Source organism: Hoplias malabaricus, chromosome 8 (assembly GCF_029633855.1).
Source record: "Hoplias malabaricus isolate fHopMal1 chromosome 8, fHopMal1.hap1, whole genome shotgun sequence".
Lineage (NCBI taxonomy): Eukaryota > Metazoa > Chordata > Actinopteri > Characiformes > Erythrinidae > Hoplias > Hoplias malabaricus.
Genome location: NC_089807.1, coordinates 43,761,176 through 43,777,020, shown reverse-complemented (window position 1 = coordinate 43,777,020; position 15,845 = coordinate 43,761,176). Strand labels below are relative to the sequence as shown.

Below are 15,845 nucleotides of genomic sequence, written 5' to 3'. Positions count from 1 at the left end.
GTTATGGTCTTAAACACATTAAGAGGGCATGCAGTTCCACAAGGCCACAGCTGTTCATTGAAAACAAAAACTGAAAGGACAATTTGGCTAGTTTAAATAATTTAATGGATAACACATACTAAGGTTTGTTTAACACTTTTTTTTCACTTTTTTTAACACTACATAATGCTATATGTGTTCCTTCATAGTTTTAATGTATTCCATTTTAATTTAAAATGAATAATAAAAAAAACATGGAATGAGATGTCCTCCAAACTTTACATTACAAAAAGACTGCGGCCTTGAAAGGATTGTCAAGAAACTTGTTTTATTTTAATTCCAATTCCTTTATTTACACAGGTGTTCTGCTACAAACTTCAGATTTCCTTGATTCTTTAAATCTTTTTTATGAATCAAAGAAATGTACATTAAAAAAAACTGTCATCATACAGTAGTGGACTTAGTGTGGCCATAGCATTATATCCTTGTGACCGTTGGCCAGACTGAAAGGTGAATTAAAGGTTAGAAATTTTTTTTCCACCAGTATTCTTGAGGAGATTGATGCCATAATGGAAATAAATGCATATCTTTAAAACCTGCTTCCAGAAATGTATGGTTTTATAAGAACATCAAAAGTTAATCAAAGTTAATTACCATGTTTTATTATTTTGCTTAGTTCTGATAATCCCTTAATTCCCTCTTATTCTGTTAGTACAAGCATATGATGTAACTGGACTGAAAAGGGCTTTAAATTATGGAAGCGCTAGCTTGAGTATTTGTGAATATTTCATTATAGATTTCAATTAAACAGTGATTAAATGCATTATTGTGTCATAGATCACTTAAATGGTGTCATTCTGTCATACCCATGTGAAGGCTTTGGCTCTAAACTTAGGGTAATTGCTGCTATTATGCCATGCACATTTATTCATTTATAGATAACCCCAGAGTTTTTGAAAGCCGTTACTATTAATATCGTGAAATCACACTTAGACCTAGAATACATATATGGCCATAAGGACAGAATAACTCAGGGGACTGTTGGTAATAACTGAGCCTAAAAATGCTGATAGTTGGAATTTAGTTTTTTCCTACAGCTGCATGAACTGATACAAGATGATTCCCAAGTTCAACCACATGAAGGTTGGCAAAACCGGATGGTGTTGTGCACCGTTATTGACTAAAGATTTGTAGCAGAGACCAACATTGCCCTCTGCATCCACCATCACCAGCTCCACCTGAGGGAAGCAGCAGGATGCCGTGTAGAAGGCCATAGTAATGTTCACCCCTTGGTCCAGTACAGAGCTGGTGTTGAGGGAGCCGACTCCTTGGCGTATGGTCACACTCTGGATGCCCACACCGCTACTGTCACTCATGTTCACCAAGAGCTCCCAGGAAGAAAGGCTGCAGTTTCCTAAGCAGTTAGCATTAATGCTAACTACCTCACAAACTGGTGGAGTAATGTCCGTTACCTTAAAACATTGGAAAGACAAAGTTACTGCACAACATTAGGCTGCTAGCCTCCAGAAATACACTGCTCCTATCAGTTTAGAAACAAAATTGTGACTCATCGTTTTAACCAGCCAAGTTTTCAACCTGAAATGCCTTCTGTAATTAGACCTTGTTGCAAAGACAGCAGGAATCCTGCTGTGGATGTACTTGTTTCACATGTGTACAGACTTTTGTGTAAAGATTTTAATTAAAAATGCAAACATTCTTTCACTCGTCATTTTACGATAATGATTGCGTATTAAAAATAAAAGTGTCGTTTAATAATTTAAAATAATTTGCAATGGCTTGGACCTGTGGCTGGACTGCTTACTAAACCGCACTTGACCACTAGAGGGTGACACAGCCCCTCTTCAATAACCAAGGGCGCGATTTGAATCACCTGTTCTTGTACAAATTTAAGCAGCTTTCTGTGTATTCGGCGTTGATTTTTGTGCTCGTTTTCAGAGGGCTATCACAAGGCTCAGCCGGTAATCTGGTAAGCCCCTCAAGTTTTCCCCAGGGTCTCTCTTTCATGCGCTTTTCTAGGTCCAGACCTTGTCTCTAGAAGCCTGTCTCCTTGAGACTTCTTTGGATCCTTGAGTTTCTTTTCTAGTACCAAACCCCTTGCTTTTAAGTCACTAATGCTCCTGTGACCAGAAGCAGCAACTCTGTAGTAAAGGGTGTTAAGATAGCAGTGGTGGGCACCATGTTTGATAGCTAAAATAAGTGAATGGAACACAGCAACTGTGCTTCTTAGATCCATGTGCAAAAGTGGATTGAAAAGGCCTGGGGGGGGACTAGGGAGGTAGTTCATCAAGTACAGTATAATTTTACCAGTGTTCAGTTACCTCAAGTCATCTCAAACCAACATATTTTTTAGTGTAAGTGGCCAAGCAAGGACTGTCTGTGGAATACGAAATCAAATGCAGTCAGTTACCGGTGCAGCAACAGCGAGCCTCAAAACTGCGTAGTTAAAATCTTTTCCTCCTGGGGCTGCAGCTTCAATTGTCACAGTGATTTCACTCCCTGAGGGGGTGTTTCCAGGGACAGGCAGAGTTATTGTGCCATTTGCACTGCCCTGATCTTCTAGAGTCAGAGATGAAGGAAGTTTGATCACTGTCAGATTGCGGTCATTGCTGACACTAATACTAAAGTTTCCTCCAGAGCCTGTTGTTGTCACTGTGAAGGGCAGAGTGAGTGTTTTTCCTGGCTCCAGTGATTCTGGAGCTTGAGCCTAAGAGCAGATATCACAAAAGGGAATTGTTAATTACCTGAATTAGATGAATGTAGAGTTTATATGATACATGTTTTCTTAACCCAATTGTGTCAAAATTAAGCTGTCCATATTGGTCTATAAATTTGAATGATACCAAACCCTTCTCAAAGGTTTTAAATTAGACCCTGTTTACTTGATATGTTTAACACAGTTGAGTTCAAGAAGAATTTGGAACTTTTGTATATTTATTTATTAAATGTATTTATTTATTTGTGGCCTTTTTATACTGCTTTTGTCATTAAATCCAATAAATACTGTAGAGCACATTTATTAACAGTCAGAATAATTTCTCACATAATTGTGGTAGCCCTAAACTAGGCATGACCAAACTTTCAATGAAAACTGAAAACTCACAGTAACTTTTATACTCGATGTTTGCAGCTGAATTGAGGACTGTCTCTGAAAGAGGCCATTTGAAGCTCTAGATGTGTTCATTCCAGTAACACGAACAAAAAACCCTCCTGCTGGGACACTGTCAAAGGTTGCTAGGTACATACCAAAAGCCACCTCCTTCAGAGTCCCATTATAGGCGTTGGAATTTGATGCCCCAATCAGAGCTACCTCTGTAGGCCTCACAGTGTCTCCGCCGACCATTGAAACTATGAGTGTGAGATTGCCATCTGAACAGATGACAAAAGATAGGGTTAATGCATAGGGGAGGGATTTACTTTATAATTAGTTATGACTGGAGGTTCACTCACCGGCTGCAGGTCTGCTGTTCAACACCGCGTAACTTTGATAATTATCAGAAAGTTCTACAAAGTCGAACAGGAAATCTATCGGGCTTTTACCTGGACAGTGAATAATAAAATAACAATGTAAACACCGTGACATTCGAGACCAACTCAAAAAAATCAAACTCAATGCCAGCAAATAATCAAAAGGTGTATTTATCTTACCAAAGGCTTCAATGGTGTAGGGCTCTTCTGAATTCATACTGATGAGCCACACTCCTGCTACATCAGCAATATTTGGATGCACTGTCTGGAAATTATCGACCGTCTGAATGATCCCCACATCTCCACTTGTTTGGTCACTGCTCTGTGAGGCTCCTACATATAGGAAATGTTTCAGCATGGTTATAGAAAATAATATATATAGTACACAATTTAATTACATGATCAGCTCTATTATATTTTTGATAAGAACAGGGGGATCCTGTTTTAATTCTGGGCATGTTTTGGGTATTGGGTATTAAATTACACTACAGCTTTATTTTATAAATATTTATGCAATAATTCTAATTTGTTTGTTGGAATATATTTTTTAAATATATGATTAAGAACATTTATACAATATACAAAGGGTCTCTAAAGCAAAGCACAACTCTAACTTAGTGCTCCCTTGTGGAGAATCTTGAGCCTGCTAAATGTGACTTCTGAGTGAAATACAAGTCCATGAGGTGCAGTCCATGTAAACGTTTTGATCCTAGTTTATTATATGTGCGGTACTGACTCTTTAAAATAGAGCTGATGGAATACAGAAATACTGTAAGTTGGCAGGGCATGGGTTCCTGAGAATTTCACAGTCCAGTCACCTGAAGGATTGGTGATGTTGTAAAATAGAGAGTTTCCTGTGATGTAAATTGTCAGGTCTTGCAAAGAAGAGTCCACAAGGAACGAGAAGGTTTCTGCCTTAGCCGGGTTTCTTACAGCCTGGAGAACAGTGACCTGGGGAAACCCAAATATCCATGTCATTTATTACTCACTGATCGTGCTGAAATTAGTGAATTATTAATAGAAGTGAACAGGGCACAATTTATGACTTTGTGATGGGATGAACATTTTCTGTATAGTATCCAAAAATATCAGTTTTAGTCATTATGTATCTCTGTATTATTCATGAACGTGTGTGTGTGTGTCGCCTTGTGAAGGACGACACCCCTTCCAGGGTGTGTTCCTGCCTTGCTTCCGGGTAGTGATTCTGGGAAGGCTCCAGACCCACCGCGACCCTGAACTGGATAAGATTCAGGTTTATTCACTTATAATAAACAGTCCAAGGATCAAACACACTGTCCTGATAGACTGCAGTGTATGGACACAAAAATATTGCATGTAATTTTTTTTGCATGTCCCTCAGGGTCCAATTTTAAATTTAATTCTGTTGTATCCATATTAATGACTTTGCAGACTCATTTCTGAGAATACTTAAATCCTTAACTCTCTTCTTTAAGAGATGTCTCCTAGAAACATCTCCTTACAGACATGTTTTACTTTTTAAAATAACATGGAGCATTCAAAGAATGCTTAAAACTAGGTAGATCGAATATTTTAGATGTCAGTAAGCTAGTAAATAACAAAGAATGGGTGTGTTTTAAAAATATGTAAATATGATTCATATTTTAAAAAAAAAGGCTGAGATCCACACAGCCTGTTTTATGCTGTTTATTGGTCTAATAGCATCTTTTAGTGCTACTGTAAGCAGTGAAATGATCAAACTCCACTGACTGTATATCCTTCAGGAGACTAGAATACAGGTTTTATTACAGACAACTCTCTCAGTATAAAGAATATACAGGGTGGGGCATTTATATAGATACACCTTAATAAAATGGGAATGGTTGGTGATATTAACTTCCTGTTTGTGGCACATTAGTATATGAGAGGGGGGGAAACATTTCAAGATGGGTGGTGACCATGACGGCCATTTTGAAGTCGGCCATTTTGGATCCAACTTTTGTTTTTTTTCAATGGGAAGAGGGTCATGTGATACGGATACTGGAAGCCTGTGCTAGCATTTGTCCTGCAGTGTTGCTGTCAGTGTGTGAAGAGTGGGAGAAGAGGGTTGCATTGACAATTCAACACAATGTGCAGCACTTTGAACACATTTTATAAGAGGTCAGAACCTTGTAAATAACTCATGAAAGAATAAAGTTACATTAAAACTAAGCACCATTGTTTTTCTTGTGAAATTCCCAATAAGTTTGATGTGTCACATGACCCTCTTACCGTTGAAAAAACAAAAGTTGGATCTAAAATGGCCGACTTCAAAATGGCCGTCATGGTCACCACCCATCTTGAAAAGTTTCCCCCCTCCCATATACTAATGTGCCACAAACAGGAAGTGAATATCACCAACCATTCCCATTTTATTAAGGTGTATCCATATAAATGGCCCACCCTGTAGTATAGGAATATAAATGGCACATTGACTGAGTTTAAAAGTTAAGCTTCATATTTAATACTACATCTACTTAGTCTAGTATTAGTAGATTCGACTGAATTATTCCTTTTATTTACCAGAGAAGCGGCGATGGTGTTCCCTATGATGCTGGTGGCCTGGGAGAGTGTTTCTTTAGTGACCTCAATGGCCTGCCCTCCAGAGGCCTGGGCCAGATCGTGATAGATCTTGTTTAATGGGTTTGACAATTGAATGAAGTTTGACTGATCAGTGTGTGGTCTTTCTCCACTCCGTCGTCGCCGAGCACTGAGAGCATTGGTCAGCATGAAGTTTAGCTTCACATTACAAAAAAGGTAGAGGATTTGTTAATTATTTTATCTACATTTATCGGGACTTAGTACTTTTGGCAGAGACATGTACAGTTGTTGAAATTTGAAAATAGTTTTTGCACCCTTATCCAAAAGAACACAATTCTCAGTAATATGTGATTTGTCGTGATTCTTACCCAAAGACTCTGTGCTGTGGTGTGCTTACACAAACAGGGAATTGAACCCTAGGCTGATTTATAGTCAGCAGTGTTACCAAATACAGTACAACAACTCCATGCTAGGCATTAAACCACATAAACCTACACTCGATTATGCATTCTTCATAAATAATATGAATAAACGTCAATAAATAACAGATTAAGTTTAATATTTAGTTCACCATATTAAATATAGATGGTGTATGTGTTTATGTAGTTTCTTCTATACTCACTGAAGACTTCGTTCTCTCAATCAGAGCCAGCACTGTGCTCTTTAGCCATGTGTCCTTTGCATTAGCGTCAGTGAAAACAAAAATCTCACTCTGAGGTGGGGAGCCAGTGAGGGCCAACTGCAATATACAAGAAATATAATTTAACAGTTATTTTAATCTCCCTTGTGAGATTTCCGTGTGCCCAATTTGACTTTGCTCCTCAGAGATGATGGAGTGAATTGGATTTAATCTGAAGAAAGGTTTAGATATTCACAAGATTTTTAATTACAGTATCTAGCATGGGTGAGGCCTGTCAGTCCTACTGCAAATATGAACACTACACAGTCCAAAAACATGGAGGGTAGGTGAATTGGCTTCTGTCTAATAACTGTCCTGGTGTGTGTGTGAATGAGTGTCTGTATGTGTGAGCCCAGATATGGATTGGCACTCTGTCCTGGGTGAAATCCTAGTGCCCGATGCAGTCCTCCAGGTGGACGGTCGTTCCTGGTCGAGAGTATGCTGTGCGCGTTTGGCTGCCGCTTCTCACCAGTGTGTGGATTGAGTGTTCTGAGCGTTCGGAGCAATGTGGATTGTAAAGCGTCCTTGGGTATCTAGAAAGGCGCTATATAAGTGTAACGATAGATAGATACACTACAGAGCATGCTTTATTTTCTGAAATTGAGTGGTTTGCTGGAGAGTCACCCCTGCTCTTCAAAGAATTCACTCAATTTAAGCTGTTTAGATTTGGTTGCATTCAGCTTTAATACCCCACAAGCCCATGCCTGTGTCTGTGGAAGTAAAGGTACACTTAAGTGGAAATGAACATAGTAAAGATGCTCAGTGTTGATGGCTAATGCAAGTGGGAGCAGTTTCAAAGTGTAATTGATCTTTCTGTGTAAGACACACACCATCATGAGGCAGAAATTAATAAAGACGTTGATGATGATGATATGAAAATGTAATTTAAAAAGCAGATTCCCAAAGCATCACTAAAATCTAAGTGAACTCTGCAGTGCATTCTGGAATCATACCTGGAGACCGGTGAGACACAACTCAGGTATATCTCCTCCACCACTAGCTGTGAGGGCATTGACTTTGCTTTTAAATGTATTGGGGTCTGTTGTTCTGGTAAGTGGGCCAAAGTCTGTGGGAATGTGAATAAAAAGAGGAATATATTTGAATCACTGTCTTATGAAATTTATTTTTAGCCCATCTAAGCATGCAGTCATTTTCCTGGCAGTAAAAGCCAAGTTTGGCTAGGAATTAAATCCACTAACTATTTCTCACAATCTTTCTTTTACAGAATATTTAGCTTATCCTCAAATAGCCCATTTCTAGTTATTTAAAAGGGTTTCATACACCAGTGTTTTTCAGGAATCAGAAATATCTTACCAGGGTCATTAAATGGCACCAGGATGTATTCTGATGGTTGATTCACAGAGCCCAACTTCCTGTCAATGATGGAGGCAGTAACTCTCTTGACCTCAGCAATGTCATCAGACATGCTGCTAGTTGTGTCAATAACAAAACACAGCACTGACTTCTGAGTGAATCCCATCAGTCTAAGGAACAATAAGTTAAAAAGAGAGGAAAAAAACCCTTAACTCTAATATAATTATTTGGGGTATAATTGATAGCAGTTAACTATGACTGTCCTTCTAAATACTGCATGCTATGTACATCTACTTGCTGTTGACCGACAGGCCAAAATCTGCACCTAAAATTTTACTCTGAATGCTTGGAGGCAAACACTAACTTCTTATCCTTGGTATGTCAGCTGACCAATTCCCATGTTCGCTAAGTGACTACAAAAATAATTCAAGCTTGCATTTCAAAACCAGACACAGAAGGCTTATGAGTAAGCTTTCAACATCAAGGATGTTGCTCAATGTTTCTAAAAAACAGATGGGATACAGTTAAATGTATTTTTTTCTCTTTGTTAATGTATGTAGTGCCTCTCAAAGGACACTTTTTAGCCATTTGGCATCTCCGATTGTAAACGTTCCGATCTTAATTAAAGAAAAGAAATAAATACAGAGTAAGTGCTCCTTGCTTACCTCAAAAATTCAGAATCTCCAATCGCTGCCCTAATGTCCTCCAGGAGCTCTGTGCTTGCAGCAATAGCTATCCCTGCAGCCTGATTGTGTAGGTTGCCATGTTCTGAGGTTGTAGAGTCCTTATTGATGCCACCTTTGGGATCTGTATCTTTTGTCCGATCTAAAAACCCACCATGGCTGCATTTTCCTTGGAATGAAATTACATAAAAATACAACAAATTATCTTTGAATTCTCTTTTTTAAGTTGGTCAAATACCTTTCTGTAGAAACTCTTGATGTCAGTTGTTTGTGAAGTGTTGGGTATTAAAGGACTTGTTTAATGTAAAAATAGTTACTTTCACGGAAATGTTTTGGTGGAAAAAGGTCTTTTTGCTCTTTTTAAAATACAGTACCTTTTGGTTTGCTGGAGCTAAATATGGCAAAGTATCCTGAGGTGAGTTTCTTCTCTGTGATAATATTCTCCAATATGTTGTTTGTGCAGTCATTTCCAACACAACTCCTGCATGTTTCTGAATCTAGTTTAGAAAGATAATTGTTCTTTTAGTAAACATCAGACTGGTAAAGACATGTTTACTGTATACATTGACAGCTATTTCATATTTGGACAGTCTCCAATCACATTAAATTTGTACTGAACTTTTTAGTGAAGTCCTTAGTGATATTAGAAAAATAAAATAAATTATAACTTTTTGTGCAACGTATAATTGCAATTTACATATTCAAACATTCTTCTGCACTCTTGTCATTTTATGGCAACTCTTGCCTAGTAAAACAAAAAAAACGAACAATATATAACCTACAAATTAATTAAAAGAAAACATTCAAAATGGCAATTTATTGGAATGTATTGGTCACTGCTTTCGTTATGTGTTTCATCAAGGAAAAGTGCTGCAAAGCAGATGTTTTTGTGTTCTTGGGTACAATATTCAAAAGTATTTAGAGTTTTGGTATAGACAAATTTTAAAGATGTTGAAAAGTTTGGATGTAGTGAATTAATACTTAATTCTTTAGGTAATTTTTAGAATATTAAATGACAATTGTCTTTAAAACCAATGGTTATCATCAAATGGCAAGAACAGGAGAATGTATGAATTTGGAATTATGGTTATGTTACAAAAAACATTTACATTTTATTTCTACACATGTATTATTTTTATTATTATTATGTTTTATATACCCAGACAGCAAAGCAATTCAGTTCCTATCAACTGTTGTGGGCCACATGTTACTAAAATTCAAGAATTTCTGTCGGCCATTTTAATATTGTTCCATGCTCTTTTCCAGTTCACTATGGCTAGTACGTCCATAACTTCATTATTATTATGTTATGTTATTATTATTACTTATATGTTGTCCACATCTTCAACTGTCTGGGTGATTTTAAAATCCAAGGCTTCATTTCAGCCTGGAAAACTGATACATTGTATGTTGTCATTATACAACTATGTATCAAATTATCTTTTAATAACAGTATAACGTATTCTTTTTGGACCAAACCATAAACCCAGATAGAATCGTACAAACCGGATTCCAAAAAAGTTATGTAATTTGTAAACAAATTGTGAATAAAAACTGAATGCAATAATGTGGAGGTGCCAACATCTAATATTTTATTCAGAATAGAACACAAATCACAGATCAAAAGTTTAAACTGAGAGAATGTATCATTTTAAGGGAAAAATATGTTGTTTCAAAATTTCATGGCGTCAACAAATCCCAAAAAAGTTGGGACAAGGCCATTTTTTACTACTGTGTAGCATCCCCCCTTCTTCTTACAACACTCAACAGACGTCTGGGGACAGAGGAGACCAGTTTCTCAAGTTCAGAAATAGGAATGCTCTCTCATTCATGTCTAATACAGGCCTCTAACTGTTCAATCACCTTGGGCCTTCTTTGTCACACCTTCCTCTGTATGATGCGCCAAATGTTCTCTATAGGTGAAAGATCTGGACTGCAGGCTGCCATTTCAGTCCCCGGATCCTTCTCCTACGTAGCCATGATGTTGTGATTGCTGCAGAATGTGGTCTGGCATTATCTTGTTGAAAAATGCAGGGTCTTCCCTGAAAGAGATGACGTCTAGATGGGAGCATATGTTGTTCTAGAACCTGAACATAGTTCTCTGCATTAATGGTGCCTTTCCAGACATGCAAGCTGCCCATGCCACAAGCACTCATGCAACCCCATACCATCAGTGATGCAGGCTTCTGAACGGAGCGTTGATAACAACTTGGGTTATCCTTGTCCTCTCTGGTCCGGATGACATGGCGTCCCAGTGTTCCATAAAGAACTTCAAATCGTGACTCATCTGACCACATAACAGTTTTCCATTTTGCCACAGTCCTTTTTAAAAGAGCCCTGGCCCAGTGCAAACATCTGAACTTGTAGAGCTTGCATAGAAATGGCTTCCTCTTTGCACTGTAGTTTTTCAGCTGGCAACGGCGGATGGCACGGTGGATTGTGTTCACTGACAATGCTTTCTGGAAGTATTCCTGAGCCCATTCTGTTATTTCCTTGACAGTGGCATTCCTGTTTGAGGTGCAGTGACGTTTAAGGGCCTGGAGATCACGAGCATCCAGTAGAGTTTTACGACCTTGATCCTTACGCACAGCAATTGTTCCAGATTCTCTGAATCTTTTGATGATGTTATGCACAGTTGATGATGCTAACTTAAAAGTATTTGCTATTTTACGCTGGGTAACACCATTCTGGTATCGCTGCACTATCTTTCTGTGCAACAATGGAGGAATTGGTGATCCTCTTACCATCTTGGCTTCAGAGAGACACTGACACCCTGAGAAGCTCTTTTTATACCCAATCATGTTGTCAATTGACCTAATTAGTGTTAATTGGTCTTCCAGCTGTTCGTTATATGCTCAATTTCCTTTTTCCAGCCACTTATTGCTACTTGTCCCAACTTTTTTGGGATTTGTTGAAATTTTAGAACTACATATTTTTCCTTTAAAATGTTACATTTACTCAGAATAAACTTTTGATCTGTCATCTATGTTCTATTACAAATAAAATATTGATATTTGCCACCTCCACACCATTGCATTCAGTTTTTTATTCACAATTTGCTTAGTGTCCCAACTTTTTTGGAATCCAGTTTGTACATAGACTGCAAGACAGACAACAGAGGTTCACACAGAAACAGACTTGGCTTTTACCAGCAATGTTCTCAATTTTGCTGTTTGGTTTGATCAGGTTTGAATAAGGTCTCATGTTTCCCAGCTCAATCCAGTTACTGTGGCTGTAGAAATCCTGTGAGAGACATGTCAGTGTCAGAAACCATCTTTAAATATAAAAATGCTAAGCTTTGAAAATGAGAACTCTCAGTGTGCCTATTGCCAACTCCTATGACTTTAAAGCAGTTTTAGACTGGAATTAAATTTAATATGTTATAAGACATATATGCAGATTTCTGTATTACATCCTTATATAAATTCTTACTGATCTGACACAGTTCACCATTTAATACCATTTTCATTCATAACTGTTATTTGAATACAATACCCAGGATGTACAAACATGAATACATTATTCAATCTATTGGTATTCCCCACAATGTAAAACTGACTGCTAGCCACTAAGCTACAGACTAATAAATACACCCAAGGTATTTTTAACATCTTCCTTCAGCTGTCATAAAAACAAATGTGTTTATTTTTCCATGAGGATCTCAAGTTGGAGGCAAGTAAGAGGTTTGAAGCATTTAAAACAAAGCAGCTTTCTTTATAGGTATAATATCTGTAATTCTAGAGTTGGATCCTGCCATTCTTAAGCCAGAGAAAAGTAGGCAAGCTCAAGTAAGGTGTTACAAAAGGTTAATACAATGGTGTATAAGTTTTGGGTTATCTTTAGTTAAGATTAGCTTTAGTTTTTTTTCATTTGATGGTGAAGGAGAGAAATGCAATAATAATAACAGTTGAAGTTAGGTATTACACTTGTTATAAGAGGCAATTTTAATCATAATCACTGCTGATAACACTCACAGCATCCAAATATATCCTGCATTGTGAAAAGGATCTTAATATATCTTGTAAGTGTGAACAGAATGCATTAACAAGTTCTTGTTACTTGATATTTCTTGTTAACAAGACACATCTACTTAATGTTTATTGATTATTATTATGTGCCCTATTGTATACACTTATGTCCTGATACATTGACCATTAGTGTATATTATGGAAGCCCTGAAGGGCAAGGTAAAAAAAAAGGTTCAGACTAATTCTAGTTCCACATTAACTATTTTTCCTCTGCCTTGTTATACAAGGCAAGGCAAGTTTATTTATAGAGCTTTCATACAGAAATTCAAAATGCTTTACAGAAGAAAAACAGTTAAATTAACAGCCAGAATAGCATCACAGAAGTCCAATAAAACAATTACATAAAAAGAGTAAAATGATTAAATGATTAAAAATGATTAAAGAAATTAAAATGGTACAATAGAAGAAAAGAAATAAAATGCCGTTACAGAAATAAAAGTACAGAATATTTTAAACTGAGCTGTATCTGCTCAATCAGGAATGTTTTAAGCTTTGATTTAAAAGTGTCTAAAGTTGGGGCTCTACTAATATTCTCAGGCAGCTGGTTCCATTTCTGAGCGGCATAGGAGCTAAACGCTGCCTCTCCATGTTTAGTTTTGACCTGAAGCAGGACTAACTGACTAGTTCCTAAAGATCTGAGAGCTCTGCTCGGCTCATATCTCTGTAGCAGATCTGATAAATACACTGGTCCTACCCCATTTAGACATTTATAGACCAGTAATATCTATTCTGTAACAGACTGGTATCCAGTGTAAGGATTTGAGGATGTGGAGGTGATGTGGTCTCTTCTTTTGCTCCAAGTGAGAACTCTGGCAGCTTCATTTTGAATCAGCTGAAGCTGTTTAATGGTCTTTTTTGGAAGTCCAGTTAAGAGACCATTACAGTAATGAATCCTGCTAAACATAAAAGCATGGATAGGTTTCTCCAGGTCTGGTTTAGTCAGAAAATCTCTAATTTTAATGATGTTCTTAAGATGGTAAAATGCTGATCTAGTAACCGCTTTAATATGACTACTAAAACTGAGATCTGAGTCCATTAATACACCAAGGCGAGCCAGTTCTTTAGATTTTATGGCCCTCGAATCCAGATACACAGCCAATCTTTGTCTCTCATTGCTATTCCCAAATAGAATAATTTCAGTTTTATCTTTATTAAGCTGCAGAAAATTATGTCCCATCCAGTTTGTTATGTGTTCAAGGCACTTGCTTAATGAGTCAACTGGACCAGAGTCGTTTGAAGCCATGTAAATCTTAGTATCATCTGCATAGCTGTGATAGGACAGCCCATAATCTTGTAGAATCTTGCCAAGAGGAAGCATATATAAATTAAATAAAAGTGGACCAAGAATAGAGCCCAGGGGACACCGCAGGTCACTGGCATGTTCTCTGAAATATTATTTTCTATTTCTACAAAGTAGTTTCTGCCTTCCAGGTAAGAAAAAAAAAACACTTCAGGACTGTTCCTGAGAGTCCAATCCAGTTTGTGAGTCTATCTATAAGAATCTTATGGTCAATGGTATCAAAGGCAGCAAGAACAGTTTCTGTTTTGTTTTTTTTTTACCTTGCCCTTCAGGGCTTTTATAGTATATTATTCACCATGAAGAAATCATTAGTTATGTATTACATGCTTATTTGTGCACAGTATTGTATACTGAAGAAGTATTATTTTTTAATCCTGAATTACCAACATATAATAAGCCTCGGATTATAAGGGATTTAACTGTGAATTCACCAACACATATTAAACAGTAAAGCATATCTCCATTTAGTAAAATAACCCACTGTCCTACCTGTAGCGTGTGCAGGATCTCACCAAGCTTCTCTCGGGCAGTTTCATAATTCTGCTGTTTAACACTGGCCTTCACAATGCTCATTCCATTAGTGATGAGATCCCGTCCTTTCAAAAAGCTCTCATCATCAAAGTGATATTCAGCGTTAAAGACACGATAAATATCCACCCAGGCGTTCCTGTTTCTGATTTTGCTGATGGTCCTTTTAAAACCTTTGACTAAATCAGGTGAAGAGCAAGCTGCCACCAGTGACTCTTCAGTTAGTGTTTTTGGCTGCAGTGAAGAAAACTATTTGTTTATTAAACTAAAAAAACACTAACACATTAAAAAAAGTACATTTTATAATGAAATACCAATACAATCCAAAGCCAACAGAAAAGCTTTGATTTGGTTTCTTCTTACTCACCTCTACAAACTCCTTTCCCTGTTGTAGAGCTTGTTCTTTGCAGGCCTGCAAGGTTGCATTCAAAATTGCATAGCGAGTTATTCCTCCATGAGTCACTGACGTAGATAACATAAATGTAAAAGCCACTGTCCGGCTTTGCATGAGGACCATGAGAACGAAACCGAGAGATGATCTGGTCAGTAGACCCATGGTTGCTGTCACCAAACTGTAATTAGAGAAGACCAATGTTACATTAGTCATCATCTCCAAGCAAGTTAAATATATACATTTTGGTGTTGCCGAGTTTTCCTGTTAAAAAGTTTTGCTCTGGTAACAAACTCCTGTATCTTTTATTTTTCTTTTTTTTCACTTGAAAATGCTGTGCATCATATTTCACAGTAATGGACCAGACAGAAATGTTCCAAAATGGAATTAAACTTGGAATTAATGCTTTTCTTATATGAAATTCTGTTAGAAATAACAAATTGTTAACTTTTAATTAATAACATTTTTACACATCAGCCTCTATCTTTGGATGTGGAAGTCATACCTGGCAGCTCCAAGCTTCAGATCACAGCAGTGGTCTCACGCTCTGTAAAGAAACCCTGTGCAACATGTTTATATAGACAAGGCCAAGGAGTGGCAGATAAGAGAATGAAACCAGCCCACTGAAACGTGTAGGAGGAAACAAGAAGTACTTTAAATTCACTTCTTGAATGATTTTGACATTTAATAAAAATGTCAATGACCTCAATTTTTAAAAGTCTATGCTTCATTTATGGGCCAGGTTCCCTATACAGCTGGCTATAGAAAAATGCATAATCTATAAGATAAATCATCTATGTTTGTGTTTAGTGCAAGGTTTGTGAAATGGTTTTTGGGCCAGACCAAAGTAGTCAAGTTAAACCAAAAACATCACAGATACATTTTGAGTCTCAGGGCTATGAGCTGTTTCAGTCAGGTG

The 15,845-nt window shown here is 37.3% G+C and overlaps 1 protein-coding gene across 2 annotated transcripts; it reads right to left on the bottom strand.

The window, feature by feature from the left end:
- Positions 1–324: 324 nt before the first annotated feature.
- On the bottom strand, positions 325–15,460 carry LOC136705412 (von Willebrand factor A domain-containing protein 7-like). Of its 2 annotated transcripts, none has more exons than XM_066678958.1 (16): positions 15,432–15,460; positions 14,903–15,107; positions 14,497–14,784; positions 11,829–11,922; positions 9,054–9,176; positions 8,662–8,848; positions 7,997–8,166; positions 7,636–7,748; positions 6,626–6,742; positions 5,986–6,201; positions 4,284–4,416; positions 3,646–3,798; positions 3,448–3,537; positions 3,101–3,366; positions 2,408–2,704; positions 325–1,451 (listed from the first exon to the last, which is right to left on the bottom strand). In XM_066678958.1, the coding sequence occupies exons 2-16, from the start codon at positions 15,089–15,091 to the stop codon at positions 1,071–1,073; spliced, it is 2,817 nt and encodes a 938-aa protein (XP_066535055.1). In that variant the 5' UTR covers positions 15,092–15,107; positions 15,432–15,460; the 3' UTR covers positions 325–1,070. The 2 variants fall into 2 exon arrangements, with proteins under 2 accessions (XP_066535055.1, XP_066535056.1); XM_066678959.1 differs by having other exon boundaries at positions 14,497–14,769.
- Positions 15,461–15,845: the final 385 nt, after the last annotated feature.